At 33.4% G+C, this 18,991-nt stretch overlaps 3 protein-coding genes across 4 annotated transcripts; 2 read left to right on the top strand and 1 right to left on the bottom strand.

The window, feature by feature from the left end:
• Positions 1–310: 310 nt before the first annotated feature.
• LOC111286496 (uncharacterized) lies at positions 311–7,389 on the top strand. 2 transcript variants are annotated; one of them, XM_089761789.1, is made up of 6 exons: positions 311–1,311; positions 1,586–3,265; positions 5,311–5,702; positions 5,791–5,851; positions 6,196–6,334; positions 6,416–7,389. In XM_089761789.1, exons 2-6 carry the CDS (start codon positions 1,763–1,765, stop codon positions 6,706–6,708), a joined length of 2,388 nt encoding a protein of 795 aa, XP_089617915.1. In that variant the 5' UTR covers positions 311–1,311; positions 1,586–1,762; the 3' UTR covers positions 6,709–7,389. The 2 variants fall into 2 exon arrangements, with proteins under 2 accessions (XP_089617915.1, XP_022732233.2); XM_022876498.2 differs by having other exon boundaries at positions 314–1,311; positions 6,196–7,387.
• Positions 7,390–7,436: 47 nt separating this feature from the next.
• Positions 7,437–8,328, bottom strand: LOC111284229 (uncharacterized). The gene is made up of 2 exons (XM_089761539.1): positions 8,230–8,328; positions 7,437–8,093 (listed from the first exon to the last, which is right to left on the bottom strand). Exons 1-2 carry the CDS (start codon positions 8,326–8,328, stop codon positions 7,827–7,829), a joined length of 366 nt encoding a protein of 121 aa, XP_089617665.1. The 3' UTR covers positions 7,437–7,826.
• Positions 8,329–14,840: 6,512 nt separating this feature from the next.
• Positions 14,841–16,819, top strand: LOC111286101 (alpha carbonic anhydrase 7-like). Its single transcript, XM_022875898.2, has 6 exons — positions 14,841–14,962; positions 15,098–15,315; positions 15,755–15,861; positions 15,989–16,091; positions 16,212–16,433; positions 16,515–16,819. The coding sequence occupies exons 1-6, from the start codon at positions 14,872–14,874 to the stop codon at positions 16,599–16,601; spliced, it is 828 nt and encodes a 275-aa protein (XP_022731633.1). The 5' UTR covers positions 14,841–14,871; the 3' UTR covers positions 16,602–16,819.
• Positions 16,820–18,991: the final 2,172 nt, after the last annotated feature.

Raw genomic sequence — 18,991 nt, forward strand, 5'->3', positions numbered from 1 at the left:
CACCCTATCAAATTTAAGCATAAAATATAATTTTCGATGCGATGAAACTCCTCTCAAATGAACTATCAATAGATAATTTTCCACTACTAAAAAAATCGAGTAATGAAATTAAGAGCACCAAAAAAAAAAAAAAGGAGATTTGAAAGCCGTAAAAAGTTGCATTACTTAAGGTGAAATCCTATTTCTGAAAAGAATGATTACTTTGGTAATTAACATGATTAAGCAAAGCTGCCTCTTCCAAACCTGTCCCCACGTATTTAGCTTTAAGCTGGAAAAATTAGGTTCAAACAAAGGGACCCTACGAGGGGACATCAGAAATCAGAATTCAATTCTTGAAGATTCACAACCTTGACCTCTCAAACACCCCCTCCCCCTTAAAATCTAACGTCCTCTTTCATCTTTCCAAAGCTAAAACCCGTGCGTAAACGTCAAAGCTAACGGTCATTTATCACATTCCTTTTTTCGCAATTATTGTCCCTCTCAAAGGTTTTTCGTTTGTCTAACTCTATTTCTCGCCGGAAAATTCCTCGCCTCTGGGAAATTTTCCTTTCGTATTTGAGATTTAACTTTGTAGCAACCCCAAAAGAAAAGATATTTGATTTACACAATGAAGTTTGGCTAGCTGTTGCTTCTTTTTCTTGGTTGGTGGATGCTGAGTTAGTCTCTTTTTGGTTTCTGGGTCTACACTGAATCATGACACCTTGAGAAAATTGAGAATATAAAATATTATTTCACCATTTTTAATAAGAAAACATTTGCTACTAGTATTTCTTAACCTTTTCTTATTGTTCCGTATAAAGCATTTTCTACCAAAAAATCATACAAAGAAAAAGTTCATTGAAAGAGATATATAAGTACAAAGCTTCTTTTGATCTTATTTGATTAGATCTAAGCTTTAAAAACTTGGGTTTTTTCAGTAGCTTGAAACTGACGGGAGGCCATGAGTTCGTCAGCTTTGAGAAATTAGGGTTTTCAGAGGTTGACGTGAAGCTTATGATTGCCATAAGCACGTACTTGGGCAGTGTAGGCTTTCAGCTTTTTTATTTTTAAATAGCTTGATTTGATCACTGTGCTTCTTCTCACTCTCCTTCCCTGGATCTGGGCTCTGGGTTTGCTTTTTTTCTTGTTTTCTCTCCTATTTGGGGGAAGGCTAAGGTTTCGTTAGTTGCTTCATGTGAAGGAATAGCAACAGTGAGGTGTTGCCTTGGTGGGATCTGAAGATTTTTCCAAGAAGCCTAAGTGAACAAGGAAAGGAAACGAAGTAAAAATTTTAGAAAAGGATAGAGTGAAGTTTTTTTTCTATTGCATTGGGTGAGAAGTAAATTATTATTATTATTATTATTATTATTATTGCATAGTCCGTAAAATTTTTTCTGCACTATTTTTTCAACTTCACAGGAATTTCTGTTCATGTTGAGGGTATTTGTTGTGCATCAAAGCTCCCTCTTTTTCTCTCTTTCTCTCCCAGACTTCTGGGGTAACTTGGTTTTTTTTTTTTTTTGGTCTAAAATGTTGCTTTTTGGTTAGATAATTATTACTACTTAGGATATATCTTTGTCATTTTTTTCTTGTGATTTTATCGCAGATCATTGAGCTTGGAATGGAATATTATAAGCTTGATGAATTGCGTCAATTTCCCCTTGAAAGATAGTATTGCATGAGTCCCTAGGGTAGGGAAATCCTTGGCGAGGGCGCAAGGCAAGACCTTCGAAGTGATCCTTGTTATCTTAGTTAAATCGAAGAAGTACCTGTTATCTTGGTTATGGAGATGAGCAAGTTTAGACCTGAATCGCATGTAGCACAGCAAAGCCGCCGAGATAAGTTGAGGGTTCAACAAAGCTCCAATCTGGTTCAGCATCTGGAGGACTTTCCTAACAGTTTGGAACAAGCGTCCTCAGTCCAGCCGGGGCTAAACCCAGATCTTGTTCAAGTTCGAAATGTTAGAAATGCTAATTTGCTTTATGATTCAACTGTTATTTCTTCAGGTCTCACCCATCTCTCAACTAACTCTGACGCTTTACCACCTCAACGAGATGCAATACTGCATCAGGAATTACAAACAGCTCAAGAAAACCAGCATATGCCTGCTGAGGAATCCTCATTTTCCCGTGTGTCCCCGTCAATTTTATCCAAACTCGATGCTTCATCTAAATTTTCCGGTGACCCACAAGGTTGTGGTAATTGGAAGAGTGTTGATTCACAGCATAGTTGTGATTGGATGGTGGGTTATGCAAGTGGATTAGCTGGTAGGGAAAGCAATCAGAACCCTATGTTTTTTGGGGAAGTATTGTCAAATAATGCAAGGGAAAGCAATATTTCTGCAGCCACGCAATTTCTGATGCCTGATTACAGTGCCTACCAAGATGTTCAACCTACTCTATCCAATCTAGGGAGTGAAATTTCACCTTCACTCTATCATAATGCTCTCCAGGATGTTGTCACTACAGCTTCTCAGGGACTACGAGTGGCATCTCTTGTACATCAAAATGTCAGAGAAGCTGCCCGTGGTTCATCGATAGATTACTGCGGGAATCAAGCAAGCCCTTTAAAATATGATAACGCCGGTGCTTGGATGAATAGGCCACTAGTGGTGGAGCATTGTCAACAGTGGGGTGGTGAATTGGGGTTTTTGGCAAGCAAGAGTAGCGAAGAACTGGGGGCTGGTGCGAGTGATGCTGCTACTCAAGGGCTGTCTTTATCTCTTTCATCGAATCCCACACCGAAAATTTCTGGTGCAGCTCAATTCACGGAGGATCAGTGTGGTTCTGGTGACTTCAATTCACCTCTAGATTCGAAAACTTTAAAGCCTGGTCATTTGTGTTTGATGCAGAAAGCATCTGTAACTAGCAAAGGTGGTGGAAATACCCTTCAGGACACAGGTGGAACTTCAAATTGCGTTCATCGACAAACGGGCCCCCTTGGTCCTTTTACTGGATATGCAACTATTCTTAAGAATTCAAGATTTTTGAAGCCTGCACAAGAACTATTGGACGAATTCTGTCTTATGACCAATTCGAAGCTTGTTAAAGTATGTGACATATCCGAGTGGATCTCCGGAGAAGTCAGTGCCTTCTCAGCTGATGCTGCCAATGCGGTAGACATGGAGGCTGGAGCTAATAAGGGAAATAACTTAGAGGCTTCGGCCTCTACCTTTTACAGTTCTAATGAAATTAGAGTTGATGTTGGCGTTGGAAGCAGCTCTGGTGAATATTGTAGGCCTGAGTACCAACAAAGAAAAGCAAAGCTCTTATATCTGCAGGAGGAGGTTGGTTATTTTCTTTTCTCTTTTATAGTCTTGAATTCAATTTTCATGTGCACTTTGAATGAAGGAAACTATCACATACGTTTATTTGAAGTCATTTAGCATTAATCAAGAAGTATTTATTGATTGTAATGCCTATATATATGTCACTGAAAAATTACTCCTGTGTACTTGTTATCTGTATTTGAATGCAAATGTTAAATTTGAAGTAGTTGATTGATAATCTAATGGAGTAGTCTTAAATCATTTTTGTTTTTTTTAGAATCCAAAATTTCCATATAAAAGTAAAAATTGGTTAAGCGGAAGGTGAAACCTTAAAGCAAGAGTTGAAGATTTTACGAGCTAAATGAAATGATAGATGGAGGTAAATTAACAAAAATAGATCATTGTCTTTTAATAAGCTTAGATGACTAACTGAATATAATTTAAAACTCAATGATGTAATTGAATTTACTACTCATGTTTTGGTATTGGTATAGAGAAGAGTAGAGAATTGCAATGGATGATATTTTAGGGAGCCATATATAACCGTGTGAAAGATTAAATTCTTCATTTCTATGGATGGATCATGAAAATAACCAAATTAGTCATTTGCCACAATTTTATTTTAGTCTAAACCGCACACTCTCTTTTGATTTGATAGAGACAAGTTATGTAGTCCTTTTATCGGGGAAGAGCTGCCCCACTAGCACTAAGATTATTCATTGAGGACTTTTAGCTTTTCCTTGAATTAGAACTTTGTAATTTATTGATTTGATCAACCTTTATGGTTGTCCATGAATTTATTTGTGTTCTACACTAGCTATTCTTACCATATAAAGAAGCCATGAACCTGATGCATATTTGTTGATTGATGCCTGTTGCATGATAAATAATACCATTTTCACAGGATTTTATCCCAAATATAAATCATTCATTGTTCTAATGTTTGCCTGCATAAACTGATGATACTGGTGGATTGTGAATCTAATTGCTATTTGGGAAGCAAAAATAGTCTGAGCTAGAAGCTACTCCTTGTCATAGTTCTATTTCTGCTGTCTATTCGCATAAATGATTGGAGCTCCTTTTTCCCTCAGTTTTGATAAAATGTTAGGTATAAGTCAATTTCTTTTTTATTTTGTGCACACATGATCCCTCTGACATACACCTTTCTATCTTGCAGCCAGGTGCAGCCAATATGCATCTAATCATTACTGCTTTTTGTAGTCTTTTTACATTTTTTGGGGTGTTTCTAGCTAGTGAAGTCCGTTTTTGGTAGGAAATTAAGTTCTTGCAATTAAGAACCGATGATAAGTGAAATTTATCTAACCTCCAACAGTTTAACGAAGGGGATCGGTGCAAGTGTTACTCTTTATTGTATTCATACTTGTTTTAGACTGCATTTTAATGATCAAGTCAACAACTAAAGTTACCAGCATTGAATAAACTTTCAAGTTGGAGTTTAGTTGCAGGCAAGAACAGAACATTAACTAGAGGGCCCATTTGGTCATATTGAGGCTTGCCACTAAATTCCAAGGATGCTCTTTCTAATTTTGAAATAATAATTAATTGCTGGATATCAATGTACTCTTCATCTCTGCATACCTTCAAATCAAATTACATTTCAATTAACAGTGCAGACCACTCTTTCAAAGCCACTTTATTAGAAAGTCTCAACCCCTACAAGTTGTACTCTTGCATTGGCTGAAGGCCTCATCATAGGTTGTAATAATAGGTTATGGAGCTGCCATAGCACTCGTTTATCTTCGATTCTATTGATTTTCCTAATTTGGTCAAGCTGCTTGATCAGAAAATGAAGATTACAGTGAAATTGCTGTTCTCCAATAACTTCAATCATGTTTTTCTTTTTCTGACCCATAATTGTTTTTGGACTTTATCCTAGAAGCATCAATCTTCATCATGATAAATTAAATTTTTGAAGAATCTTTTCAATATTGACAAAGGAGCCTGTTTGTATTTTATTCTTTGTTGTTTTATCATGCTATTGTTAAGTAATGGTAGCTCAAGTTTTCTTTTATGGGAACCTGTCTGTGCATTGCCATTGTAAGGTTTGTAGAAGATACAAGCTATATCGTCAGCAGATGCAAATGGTGGTTTCTTCTTTTGAATCCGTAGCTGGTCTTAGTGCTGCCACCCCCTACATTTCCTTGGCTCTCAAGACAGTAGCAAGGGACTTTCGGTGCCTAAGGAATGCTATCTCAGGCCAGATCAGGCACATATCTAGAGCCACGGGAGAGGACTTATTGCCCCCAACTACCGGTACTAGCTTTAGCAAAGGTGATATAAATATGTCTAGGTTAAAGTATGTGGGTCAGAAATCTGGTGGGGTAAACATGGGCTTCCTTGAACCCCAACAACATGGCTGGAGGCCCCAGAGAGGTCTACCAGAACGTTCAGTGGCCATTCTTAGAGGTTGGCTCTTTGAGCATTTTCTTCATCCGTAAGTCTCCGAGTCTTCTTTTTATTTTCGTATTCCGACCCAAATATGTAACCTGCTGTGAGTTCCTCTGTATCTGCTTTTCTTATAGGTACCCCACAGACACTGATAAGCACATTTTGGCCACTCAAACAGGTCTTTCTCGAAATCAGGTGGGCTCTCTACTTCCCGTATGTTATCTAATTAGTTGTTCTGACACTGTGATTGGATTAGAATATAACACAGTTAAGTGGTTGATTTGGTTTGTAGACCATCTTTCCCGCCTGTTTTCTTAGTTGAAGCAACTGTGGATATAACTTGTCTTAATTTTGATATTGCCAGTCATGATGTTCAATTTTAAAGCTGGAATGGCATGATTCAAAATTCCAATCTTATGCTGTGGCATGATAATTGCTTGTTAATTACGACTAGAATCCACAAATGACATCAAGTTGCAAAGAATTTATAACGCAAATATCTAGCTTTCGTGATCCAACGATTTGCTTTGTTAACACAGGTGTCTAACTGGTTCATAAATGCTCGAGTTCGTGTTTGGAAACCAATGGTAGAAGAAATACATATGCTTGAAAGCAAAGGCTTGGCAGAAGGCAATCAGAACTTGGGCAAAAGTGATGGAAAATCTACTAGTGAAAGAGGTACCAGTCGGCCTAATGAGGACCTATCTATCAATGGGTCATGTATAAACGCAATGTCTGATAAGCAATTGGCTTCCTCAGATATGCTTTTTACTGGCATTGCGGGAGATGCACATGATGCAGAACACTGGAATCATGAGAAACGTTCTAGGATGGATTTTCATATCCCAACAAGCATGGAGGGTTCATTGATGTGTTTTGCACCATACGAGCAAAGCAGGCTTGAGTTGGGGGGCCTTGGAGCTGTCTCACTTACCTTGGGTCTTAGGCAAGGTGTAGAAAGTGCACAACAGCATCAACAACAATATCAACGGCAGGAGGATCAACTCAGGCGGCAATTTGGAGGTCAAATGGTTCAGGACTTTGCCGGTTGAGCTTATATTGATTTTACTATAGTTGAATTGAGTTAGAGATGAGCTAGCTCTTCCTTGTGACAATTTTCCAAAATTTGGCAAGGAAAAATCCTGCTAATACAGGGTTGCAGTTCACCTAATTGACACCATTTGTTTGTCATGTTAAATGTTTGAATGAAAGAGATGGCATCATCCACTCGTTGGTGCTTGGTAGTATGATGGCGAGAGCAATCATGTTTGACGTGGTGAAATAAATGTTTGGATTCAATTTTTTATGCAGTTTGTGTGGGACGCAGTTTGATTTGTCTTCGCAGGATTTAGCTCATCACTAATGTACAGAACATATCCAGTTTGACTGTTCTGAAAGTAAGAAAGATTGACATTCAAAGATTCATCGTCAATAAGTTGGCGCTGTAGAAATTTTGAGTATGAATTTATTGCTAAACAGTTTCGGCTTTGTGGTATAGATACATGTAATTCACAATTTGGGACCATATTTATTGGTCGTAGATATTGTGTTTACTGCTGCATATAATCTTGTCCAAGGTAAGGAAATTTGTCTATGAAATATATGCATACAAGACGTTCTGGGCCGAATCCTGGAGGGGGAAAGGAGAAAGAGTCTCGTGGACATTTTTTTGCTGTTTGATATTCATTAGCGTAGCTTATGGTTGCCCAAAAATCTGCTTGGGTTGTTTTTCATCGTCTAGTCAGACAGGCTTACTTTTTGACAAAATGCCCCATAATCGAAGAAAACTTGATTGTGTGAAAATGATCCAGTTTCATCGACGTGATGGCGCTAAACCCTAGGCATGAAAACGTCCTAGGATACCAGCCTTATTCTCCCATGATCACTTGGGTCTTTGATGTAACATAAATTTGGTCATCCCATGCAATGCAGCTGCCATGCATGCATGCATGGGGATTATATTTGTGTCCTACATTTATATAAACAACATATATATATAATATTAAAACCAGAACAATAATTCAAGGCACACACTACAATACAGAAGCTAATTAGATCACAGAGTTATATCTCGAAAAACCTAATTAAACATGAAGAAACATCATATTATCATCTGACAGTCGATAATTTATTCCTCGCACCATTACCATATGTTGCTGATCTCATGAATTTACCCATTTCCGTCTCCATCACCTCCAGCGCCACCAGGGTAGTTATTAAAGTCCTGCCTTGGAAGGAAATGGTGGTTGTTCACGCTGCTCGATGGATAGCCGGTTTTGGCATCGTCGCCATCCTCAAGCAGCTGCCGCCCATGGACAATGCTGTTTTCATGCTTGAGCACAACTACTTTTCTGTTTGTAGCCAAGCAGGAACTCGCCATCATCAATATTACTAAACCAAGAGCCAGAAACCTCATTCTAGCACCCATTGCTTTGTCCTGTCTACAAAAATCAAATATCTGAGATATCTAGACCAGCTATCATATACATATCTATTAAGTTCTGATCATAACTCAAAATTTCAAAGCTCCAAATGTTTGAAAAGGCAATTAATTTAGCAAGACATTTACTTACCCAAGTAGAGAAAATGAAGTAAGGATTGAGTTGATGGCCTTGAGGAGAGCCAAGGCAGAGGAGAGAAAAGCTAAGTCTTATATAAGGAGTACGGTTCATGTCACTGATATTAGAAAAAAATTAATATAAATTTGGCGATGGAATCTCCACTAGATGAGGCAAGATTAAGTGGGATGACCCTCGTGTATCATAAAAGTTTAAAAAATAGATTAAAATGATGAAATTGAAAGAAATTTTTTGTCCACATTGTCACTAGCCATTAATAGGAAAATTCCACATTAGAAGTGGTTTTAGTTGATGCAAAAGTCAATGAAGCATTATAAGGCGTGGGTGTTCTATTGCCCGGTGATGTCAAAGCATAGTGACCTAAAAAATAGTATCCCTTGAAGTTTCTTGAAGTTCAAAAATTTGAGCGTCTAATCCATGCGAGACGCTTGGAATATATTTCATGATTACTTGCTTTCAAATCAATCTATTATATATATTGACATATCTGAGTATATCTAGATGCCAGCGGAAATTTGTGAGCCATTTGACAGCCTAATCTGCAACATAGCTTTCCAGAATTCCTATAACCATTTTCTTTTCTGTATAATTCATCTGGAACTACCTGAGCATTGAGCTCGATGATAGGCATATCTATCTCCCAGCGTAAAGAGTAGAGTTCGAATTTTCTTCCCCCAAAGAAAAAAAAAAATAGTTTGGAACTTGTGCTGAAGAGAAGAGAAGCCTTAGTGCTCACTGCAAACAGGGCTGCATGATATCATTGGTTAGTTCTCAAAATTTTGCTAGTGTAACTATTTATTTATATCATCCACAACTACGAAATATATAAATTTAAAAAATGATCACTTTCAAACTATAAAAATCCCTTTGCATTTTATAGTGTAATGGGCTGAATTATTGTAGCCAATTGCAATGCTACAGATACTTCATCAATGGTCTTGGAGAACTTTGGAGGATTTGATTGACACCAACATTGCACTTTATTGGATATACATAGCCACATTGTTATTAGTAGTATTATTAGCTTATAATAGACAGCAAAAGCAACCAAAAGATCTTCAGCCCACCATCCGTCTGCTAATTATTGTAGGGTTTTAGTCAAGGTGTTCTCATGACATCTGAGGAAGTGAAAGCAACTTTCATGACACCAAAAGTAATTTATAACCAGATTGAGTACAGTGATAAACACCAATAATCAAGAATTAACAATCAGAATGTATCTACTACTAATATTTTAACTCTTCAGTTCTGAAGCAAAAGGCTTAGCCTTCTATAATAGAAAATTAAAGCTTACTTGAACAAAATATTTTCATGCATCAATGGGGGGAGGAGTATCTGGTTCCATCTCTATTACTGTAACACGTGGTTGGAACTGCTGAGCAACATTTTTTGGATTGAACTGTAGCTTCCACGACTTGTGGATTGAGTTGAATGCATGAGGACAGCCGTTCATCTTATCTACTTGTCTTTAGCTGGACAAATCAAATCCAGGGATTGGCAAATGGCAATGCTACTTAATTAAAGTGAACTATTGTAGTATCACTGTGGTAATCATGATCAACAATTTTAATTTTTGCCTACGGCAATTATTACACCACTAATCTTACCACTAATAGGCTCAGCAGATGGCCTTTATTTATTGTTATCTATGAATATAGCTACCAACAAGATTATTGCCCCCTGTTCGCATAACCAAGTATACTTGATTTTATATTTGAGGGACTAATATATCTATAGCCACCTCTTTCTTTTGAAATTTTTAAAGGATCAACAATCAAAGTAATTTCTTTCTTTAATTGAAAATTTAATTTAATTGATTTATAAAATCATTTTTAAAAAGTGACATTGGTTGATCAATATTCAAATCTCAACACCTATAACTTTTTCTTTTATCTCAAATTAAGGTACTTTTTACATACAAAATAATTTCTTATATATATATATATAAAATAAAAGTGTTCATAGATTGAAATATATTCAGAACATTAACAATATTAGGCTTAATTTGCCCAAGCGCCATAGAGGAGGAAAGAAGTTCAATTATTTGGGTTCGGGTTTAGTTCCATATAATATTGGAACTGGACACTTGTTTGAAGCCTGACCCAATTGGTTTGAGCATCAAACTCTTAATCTAAAGGTAGCTCAAAACTTTCTCAAATCTAACTTTTGTCCAAACTCAGACCAAGGCGCAATGCAGGCTCTAGTCCACCCTCATCCATGGCCTTGCCTAAATGGTACCCTATAACAGAGGGAGGTGAAGACCAAATTGCAGATCTAACAGGGATTTGTTGGTTTGTAGTTTGGGAAACATTTCAACAAAAACTTGTTTGTCTCTAAGCCATATTAAAAAAATATGTTAAAGAATTTTCTTAAGGTCAAACTGTATATAAAGTCAATTGTTCCAATTTCATAGGTATGAGTTAATTGCTTTGTCATTTGAGACAAATTTCAAACGAAAAATTTCAAAATTTTAAGGGTATTTTCTGGTCGTTTATTGTGCTTTACTCTGCTGCTCTTCAAAGTCAAACAATTGAGATATTTAAACCCAGTTTTTTTTTTTTTTTTGGAAAATTTAAACCCAGTTTTAAGATATATGAGAATTATAGATGGAAGTTTCCGAAGTTAAACTTTGTTTGGTACAACCTAGATTTACTCACCCAATTGTAGGTATAATGTAAAAGATTGTGTGATGGGCATCGGCAAAAAAATCTAGTCTATATATAAGATTTATTTGGTGTATTAGATTATGATAATATATGATATCATAAATAAGATTATATTAAATAATATTATCTTATTTTATATTTGATATAAATAAAAATTAAAATAAAATAATTTTATTTATTAGTTAAAATTATTTTTCATTAAAATTTATATAATTTAAATTGTTAATAAAATTTTAAAAGATAAAATAAAATATATAAATTCAATATCATGGATTGAAAATAATTTTTTTCTTACACTCTTATTCTTTTCTTTAAATAAAAACCCTTACACTCTTATTCTTTTTTTTTAATAAAAATTAAACGTATATTTTATTTAGTATTTTATACATCACACACGGTCATAAATATCAATATTTGAATGAATTTGGGGTCAAATAACATAAAGAGAAGGTTCCAGTGATATTTACTAGCCAAGGGGGTGGCCAGGCCAAGGCCCCCCGCCGCCCCTGGTCAGAAGCTCAACGTAATAGCGTTAATCAGCTACTTGGTTTTTAGATCTAACAAGGATTTGTCTCTTTGCAAGCATACGGAGATATATATATACATACATATATATATATATCATAATATATAAATTTATAGTCGTATATTTAAAAAAAGAGTTATCATCAATTTTTTTATAAATATAATTGATCATCTAATTAAATTTATCTCATTTTAAGTAAATGTTCTAAGTTTGATTTAAGTATTTTTAAAATGTAAATTTATATCTATGAATTTATGATTAAGTCTAAAAATATGATTATATATAAAAAATATTATAGCATCCTTACAATGCAAATTCAAAGGATTGTACTAGTTTAATTTCGTATTGTGTAAAAAACATTAAAATTATCAAGTAATTAATTATTAAAAATTATTCTTAAAATTATTTCAATATATTGATAATAATTTAAAAATATTTTCTTATTTTAGGAATATTCAAAGAAATTATTTGTCACATTTTGAATAAGCTTACTTGTTGGATTCATTTAGTGATAAGTGGTATTTTTGGTGAGAATCTCGATGTTGAATTTTTTTTAATTCTTCAATATGTGGGTAAAATTTTTTAAAAAATTTTTCATTTAGAAAATTACATAAATATTGCTACTTATAACGCTTTTGGTGATTTCATCATTAAATATTTAAAATCTAATTTTACAAAAAAAAATTATTTTAAAAAATATCTTCAAACATATTGATAAAATTTTTTACTATAAATTATCTTCTAATATATTTGTTAGATTTTATAAAAATTATTTTTTTTCTAAAAATTAATTTTTATTTAAAAATCATAAGATTTTCTTATATATTAGTAAAATTTAATTCTAAAAATTAAATTGTCTTCCAATATATTGATAAAATTTTATTAAAAATTATTTTTTCTCTTGAAATTTATTTTTTATAAAAAATTAATAAGAATCTCCAATATGTTGATAAAATCTTATTTTAAAAATCAAATTGCCTTTCAATATGTTTGTAAGGTTTTTTATTTTATTAAAATAATTTATTAAAAATTTGAATATTCTAATATGTTGATAAGATTCTTTTTATTTAAACTTTTATTTTTAAAAAAATTTGAATCCTCCAATATATTGGTAAAATTTTTCTTATTTTATTTTAAAAAAAATTTTTCTTCTTTTTTCTTTTTTTACAAAAAAATTTACAATTAAATAAATACATAAATAGTCAAACAAATAAACAAACAAATAAATAAATAGACAATTATGATAAAATACAAAAATAACTAAAACTTAAGAAAAAAAAGTAAAAAAAAATACTAAAAATTGAGCTACAATTTATTTTAAAGCATGTGGGCTTTTGTAATTGTGTTTCTTTTCAACTATTTTCCCTAAACTCTCAAAAGAAAATCCTAATTATTTAAACCAAAAACACTATAAAGACTATAAAAAAAAATAAAACTCTTAATTTTTTTATTTCTTTTTACTATTTCTCTTTTGAATTTTTTGATTGATTCTTGATCGTTCTTACTTGATCCTAAAAGAATTTTTTTATAGGCCTCTAATCTCAATTACAATAAGAAAATGGGTTTTCTTTGTTTGAATCTCCTAATCAACTTCAACCTTAAATTTTTAATTTAAATATATTTCTTAAACCAATTTTTTTTTACAATTTTTTTTCAATTAAAACATTTTCAATTCAACAATCCAATTAGAATTAAATATTCTTTAAGTTTCAGCAAAAAAATTTTTTTTCTTTTAATTAAATAATAATAATAACTTTAAACTAAATATAATTTCAAAAAAAAAAATTCAAAGTTTAATTTTAAAATATAAATTAACTCTGAACTAAATGATGTATATACAATATATATAAGCCAAGATCTCATAATTTTTAAATTATTTTTTTAATAAGTCAAAGTATAAATTCATATATTCCAACCAAATAAAGTTTTTTTTTTTTTACAGCAGTTGTTTGATTAAGAATATCGTTGGTGACAGCTACTTAATTATTTTTAATTTCTTCAACAACCCCATCGCACAATCGTAATAAGCATAAGCAGTTACGTAGCAGTTTCTTCGCAGGTAACTTGGGGACGCATGTGAACAGACTGAGTCAATGGAGGAAGCTACATTTTTTTTTAGTTTCTTTCCAAGAAAAAGTCATTAGAAATCCTCAAATTCATTCCGATTCTGAAAGCATGTATTCGCTATTTTCTTGGAAGAAGTTTTTCCTTTAGAAGCTTCGATGTTTCAATGATAAAGCTGCAATCTCATCTTCCAATGTTTCAAACGTGTGCTATGACTGACAATGGTGTCTAGCATTCTTCCATGGGGAATCCCAATTTTCTTCCAAGCGTGATGCAATACAGTTGGACTCGGAAGGAAATTTAATGCAATACTTATTAATGGAAACAAACAAACTCTTTCTTTTTCCTTCTTTGGTCAAGTATAACAACATGTTTTGAACATTTTGGACAGAAATTTTCAAATAAAATCTACATTTACCGTGTTCCGGAACTACAAGGAATCACCGAAATTAAGCAAGATATACGGGTTGTGATCTCATCACCTTTAAGATAATCGAAATTGTTGAACACTTTGACTAGAAGATTATACATTCATTAATTAAAGTGTTGCAGATCCATATTGACAGGAGAAACAATTACAAACAATTGCAGTAGGTAATGACTTTGTTAATCAAGCAATTGCAGCCATTTAAAAGGGTTCTTAATACTTGTACCAGTTGTCATTTTAATTATAGTTTAATTTATGTATTGGAGTTGAAAGTTGAAATCAACTTAATTTGGCTGCTCCGCTTCCTTTTTTGATCCGTGAATTCCAACCACTCAGAAAAAAAATTTGTGCCGTAGAAAAAATTACGTGATTAATTGCTAATCAAGTAATATTATTTTAGTATATGCTTTTTAAACATTTCTTTTGATTCCCTATCAGCTTGCTTTCTTGCAATGAATTTTCCATTTTTTGTGGGGTATGACTTTGTCCTTATTACGTAGGTCTCTTTTGTCTATTTTACTTTGGATTAAACTTCCAAGAATTGAAAGAAAAGGAATATATATATATATATTGGGTTCAATCGTCACCCAACACGTCAATCCAAAGAAGCATGTTTTGAAGACCAAGTAGAAGAAAAGGCACCTGCTACTGCAAAGAACACCTGGGCTTTTCATAAATTTCTATTCCATTTATCAGAATAATATTATAGCATGACTAATAGAAAAGGTTGGCTATCAACTTGTCGTTGATTTCTTGTGTTCATACTTGCTACCAAAAGGGCACATTAATCTAATAAGAATTTGATCCCCAAGAAAGCATTTTTTTTTTCTACATTTTCAAAGGAATACATTGATTTTTCAAATAGAACTAAACTATATATAAAACTGCCTCCCTCTGTCCATTCTTTAACTACTAATAGTCTCTTGGATATATTATAAGCTACATTAACAAAGATGGCAAAGCTACCAACCCATTTCTTCACTTGCATTTTCTTCATTGTTCTTGCCTTACAATATTCATTCCCAGCAACATCTCAAGAAGTCGGTATGTAGGACTTTTTTTTTTTTTTTTGTATTTGAAGCCAGCAAGGGTTGAATCTTATCGGTAAATCATTTTGCATATTGTTTTCACTAAGAATATTCATAAATATTTTCTGATTTTAATTTCTTTTTGTTGTAGAGCATGAAGGTGAGTTTGATTATAAAGAAAATAGTGAAAAAGGGCCAGCAAGATGGGGAGAGATTCATCCAGAATGGAGTGCATGTAGCAATGGATCCATGCAATCTCCCATTGACATGTCGAATAAAAGAGTTAAAATAGTGTCCCATCTAGGGAAGCTTAAGAGAAGCTACAAGCCAAGCAATGCCACCCTAAGAAACAGGGGCCATGACATGATGGTGATGAAATTAATTCAGTTTAAGGATACATATTCTCTTTGATTATGATCAATGTTTATAATTATTTTTCACTTTTTTATCTCATTTTTGACATGTTATTTAATGCTCTCAAAAATTATAATTCATAACATAAAAATAAATAAATAAATAAAGAACTGATCCCTTTTGTTTTATTCTTTTTGTGCCACTATTAATGAGTACTAAACCAAATAATTATTTCATCCTAATTTACATTTTTCAATTTAATCATTGTAAAATGTGACTTGAAAAAGTTGTAATAGGTGAGATGCCATGGGCCAGTAAAATCAGCAAATTCTTACATATATGTTTAATATTAAGAAAAATATTTCTTCCTATTTTCTCTATCATGCGACTAAAGATCGATCATATTACCGATCTTCAAAATTTTCCAATAATTTGAATCAATTTGTGTATGCAGTTGAAATGGGAAGGTGAAGCAGGAGCTATAGAGATAAATGGTACTGAGTATGCACTCCAACAGTGCCATTGGCACTCGCCTTCCGAGCACACCATCAATGGCAGAAGGTAATATATATATATATATACACACACACACATATCCCTAGTTTCTTTTCTCTTACTTGATCATAAACTCGACAATTATAACAGAAAGAAGAACAAATTATACTTATGGGAGAATTCAATCTTCCAGGTATGATTTAGAGGTGCACATGGTTCATCAAAGTGCAGATGGCAAGGTTGCTGTAGTAGGGATAATGTACAAGATTGGAAGACCAGATTCTTTCCTGTCTTCGGTAAATAAATAAAAGAGTTTTCCCATCCATATATTATTTTCCAGTGTTAATCTGATCATATAAGATCAATTTATTGATTAGTTGAATCTGTCTCACACATCTGTCTTGTCGGTTACCCAGTTGGTGGATCATTTAGCAGCCATTACTGATGTCACGGAAGGCGAGAGAGTGGTGGGTGTGATCGATCCTAGACACATCAAAATTGGCAGCAGAAAATATTACAGATACATCGGCTCTCTTACTATTCCTCCTTGTACTGAAAATGTTGTGTGGAGCATTGTCAGAAAGGTGAGGACTGTAACCAGGGAGCAAGTGAGATTGCTTCGTGTGGCTGTTCATGATGTAAGTTCCTGATTCTACTTTTCATAATCCAACCTTAATTTCCAAGAAATAAATCTAAAGAACATAATCTTAATTTTGCAGACTTCAGATAGTAATGCAAGGCCACTGCAATCAATAAACAATCGATCAGTTCAACTCTTTCGACCAGCTGATGAGGAAGAGAATTAAAATCTATGCATGAATGAGTTTGATTAGACAATTCGGCAGCTAAAATTTGTTGTTATTCATACACACTTCCATTGATTTTTCCAGGAATATTATATGATCTTCTGAATTTTCCGAGATTTTGTATTTCTTCTTATTATTTGTATTATCACTAATGCACATTACTAGCACTGAATCTACATTGTAATCTTTGTTGCATGTTCAGAATTTTTTTAAGTCAACTTGCCAATTTTCTCCGGCTTCGCTTGGATCATACTATCTGTGTCTAATTCTGGTAATAATTACTGTTTAATTTTCATTTATCGAGGTTGTTTGTTGGGCCTTAGCTTCATTTAACAAACAATTCCATTTGAGCATGCAAGCTCTCAGATCCAACTTCCTCCTCCATGAGGCCTAACATCATGGCTATTGTCTATGAATATGCTGGGCTCCTTAACACCAAACATCAGCGCGCACTAGGCTCAATTTCCAACTATAGGGCTAAGCGTGGTGAACATAAATATTGGTTTCAAGGGTTTGTTTCGGAGTTACCGAGTTACTATTAGTTAAGTACTAGCTTCAAAACTCGAAGTATGTGTCAAGAAGTGGCCAAAAAAAAGTATGAGTTAAGAAAAGGTAATTTTGGTTCTGATAATTTAACACAACCAGCTGTGAAATGGACGTGGATTATGAGATTTTTCAATTTACTTCGAGTTTTATCAGTGCGCTTTTTTTCAACTATGCATGAAAAGTGATTTTTGTAGTAGTTTCGTTGCAGTGGAATTGGGAATAATGCATTGGAACCAGACTGCGTCAATGGCCGCTAATTTTCTTTTTTAGTTTCTTTCCAAGAAAAACCATTAGAAAACTTCTAATTCGTTCTTATTCTGGAATCATATTTATTTTGGACAGTTATTTATTGAAGCTGTGGCTATTATATATAATTAGAGGGGTAAATAAATAGATATTTTGATAAATTATTCGTAAATATATTCGGTTTATATTTGTTTATTTTTGTTTATTAAGTTTAACAAACGATCTTAAATAATATTTTTCTGTTCGTTTTGTTGCGTCTGAAGCAATAATTACAACAATACAGAAGCAATATATATCACAATAAATTCACAGCAATAGATAAAAGTAAATAATAAAAAATGTAAGAAAAATAAAGCACACCAAAATTTATGTGAAAAATCCTCCAGTGTAAAAAGAAAAATCACGGACCACCAGAAAAATCTTCACTATCAAATAATGGATATACACAGTTCTTCCCTAGCTAAAACTAGAGCTAATCAATAACTAGAGAAACAATTTGAGAAATATCACCAAATAAGTGACTAAATAAATATACCTTAGATTTGTTCCTAGAGAGCTTCAAATCTGATCTTCACCATTCATAATGTAGAACATTGAATCATAAACCTGTTAACAAAGTTTCAGCTCAATCAGACCACGGATCGACTTCCGTTCAACCAACTCTCCTTTCTCTTTTTTCTCTATGCTTTTTTTGGCTTTTCTTCTTTTTCTTCTTGGTTTGCGACACACCCTTAAAACAACCCCATCTCCTTTTATTAAGTAGCCAGGGCACTATGTAAAAAGAAAGACCAAAGCTCATGACCTTTGCTAGGTCTAAAACCAATTACATAGGGCTGGATTCTATTTTCCTAACAATCTCCCCCTCTCGTCCCATTAAGAGAAGATTCATCACCATAGCAGTTTCATTTAGAACTTACCTTGGTCAAGGAACTCATTCCGACCAAATTACTACAGAGCTCAAGCTTTTCCCTAAGAAGTATCTTAGTCAACATATCTACTACAGTTTCATCAGTATGGATTTTCTTCAACAGCATTTGCTATTCCTTAATCACTGAACATAACTAATGATATCTAACATTAATGTGCTTTGTTCTAGCATGGTACATGGTATTCTTACTCAAATCTAAAGTACTCTGGCTATCATAAAATACCACATACTTTTTCTGATTCAACCTCAATTCAAAAAAAAAATATTTTATCTAAAGCATTACTTTATCTGCTTCAGTTGCTGCAATATACTCAGCATCTGAAGTTGACAAAGCAATACACTTCTGTAACTTAGACTGTCAAGACACAGCTCTTCCTGCAAAAGTGAACAAATACCTTGAAATAGATTTTCTATCATCAAGATTGCCTGTTATGTCAACATCAGTAAACCCTTCTATAACTGATTGTGAAACTTCATAACTCAAGCACATTTTTGAAGTGCCCATCAAATATCTGAAAATCCATTTCACTGCTTCCCAGTGAATCTTTTCTAGATTAGAAAGAAATCTACTCATTACACTAACTGCATGAGCAATGTCAGGTCATGTACAAACCATAAGATACATTAAAGAACCAACTACAAAAGAATAAGGAATACTAGACATAGTTAG

The sequence above is a fragment of the Durio zibethinus genome, chromosome 6 (assembly GCF_047325235.1).
Source record: "Durio zibethinus cultivar Kanyao isolate XHJ-2024 chromosome 6, ASM4732523v1, whole genome shotgun sequence".
In the NCBI taxonomy this organism is placed as follows: Eukaryota; Viridiplantae; Streptophyta; class Magnoliopsida; order Malvales; family Malvaceae; genus Durio; species Durio zibethinus.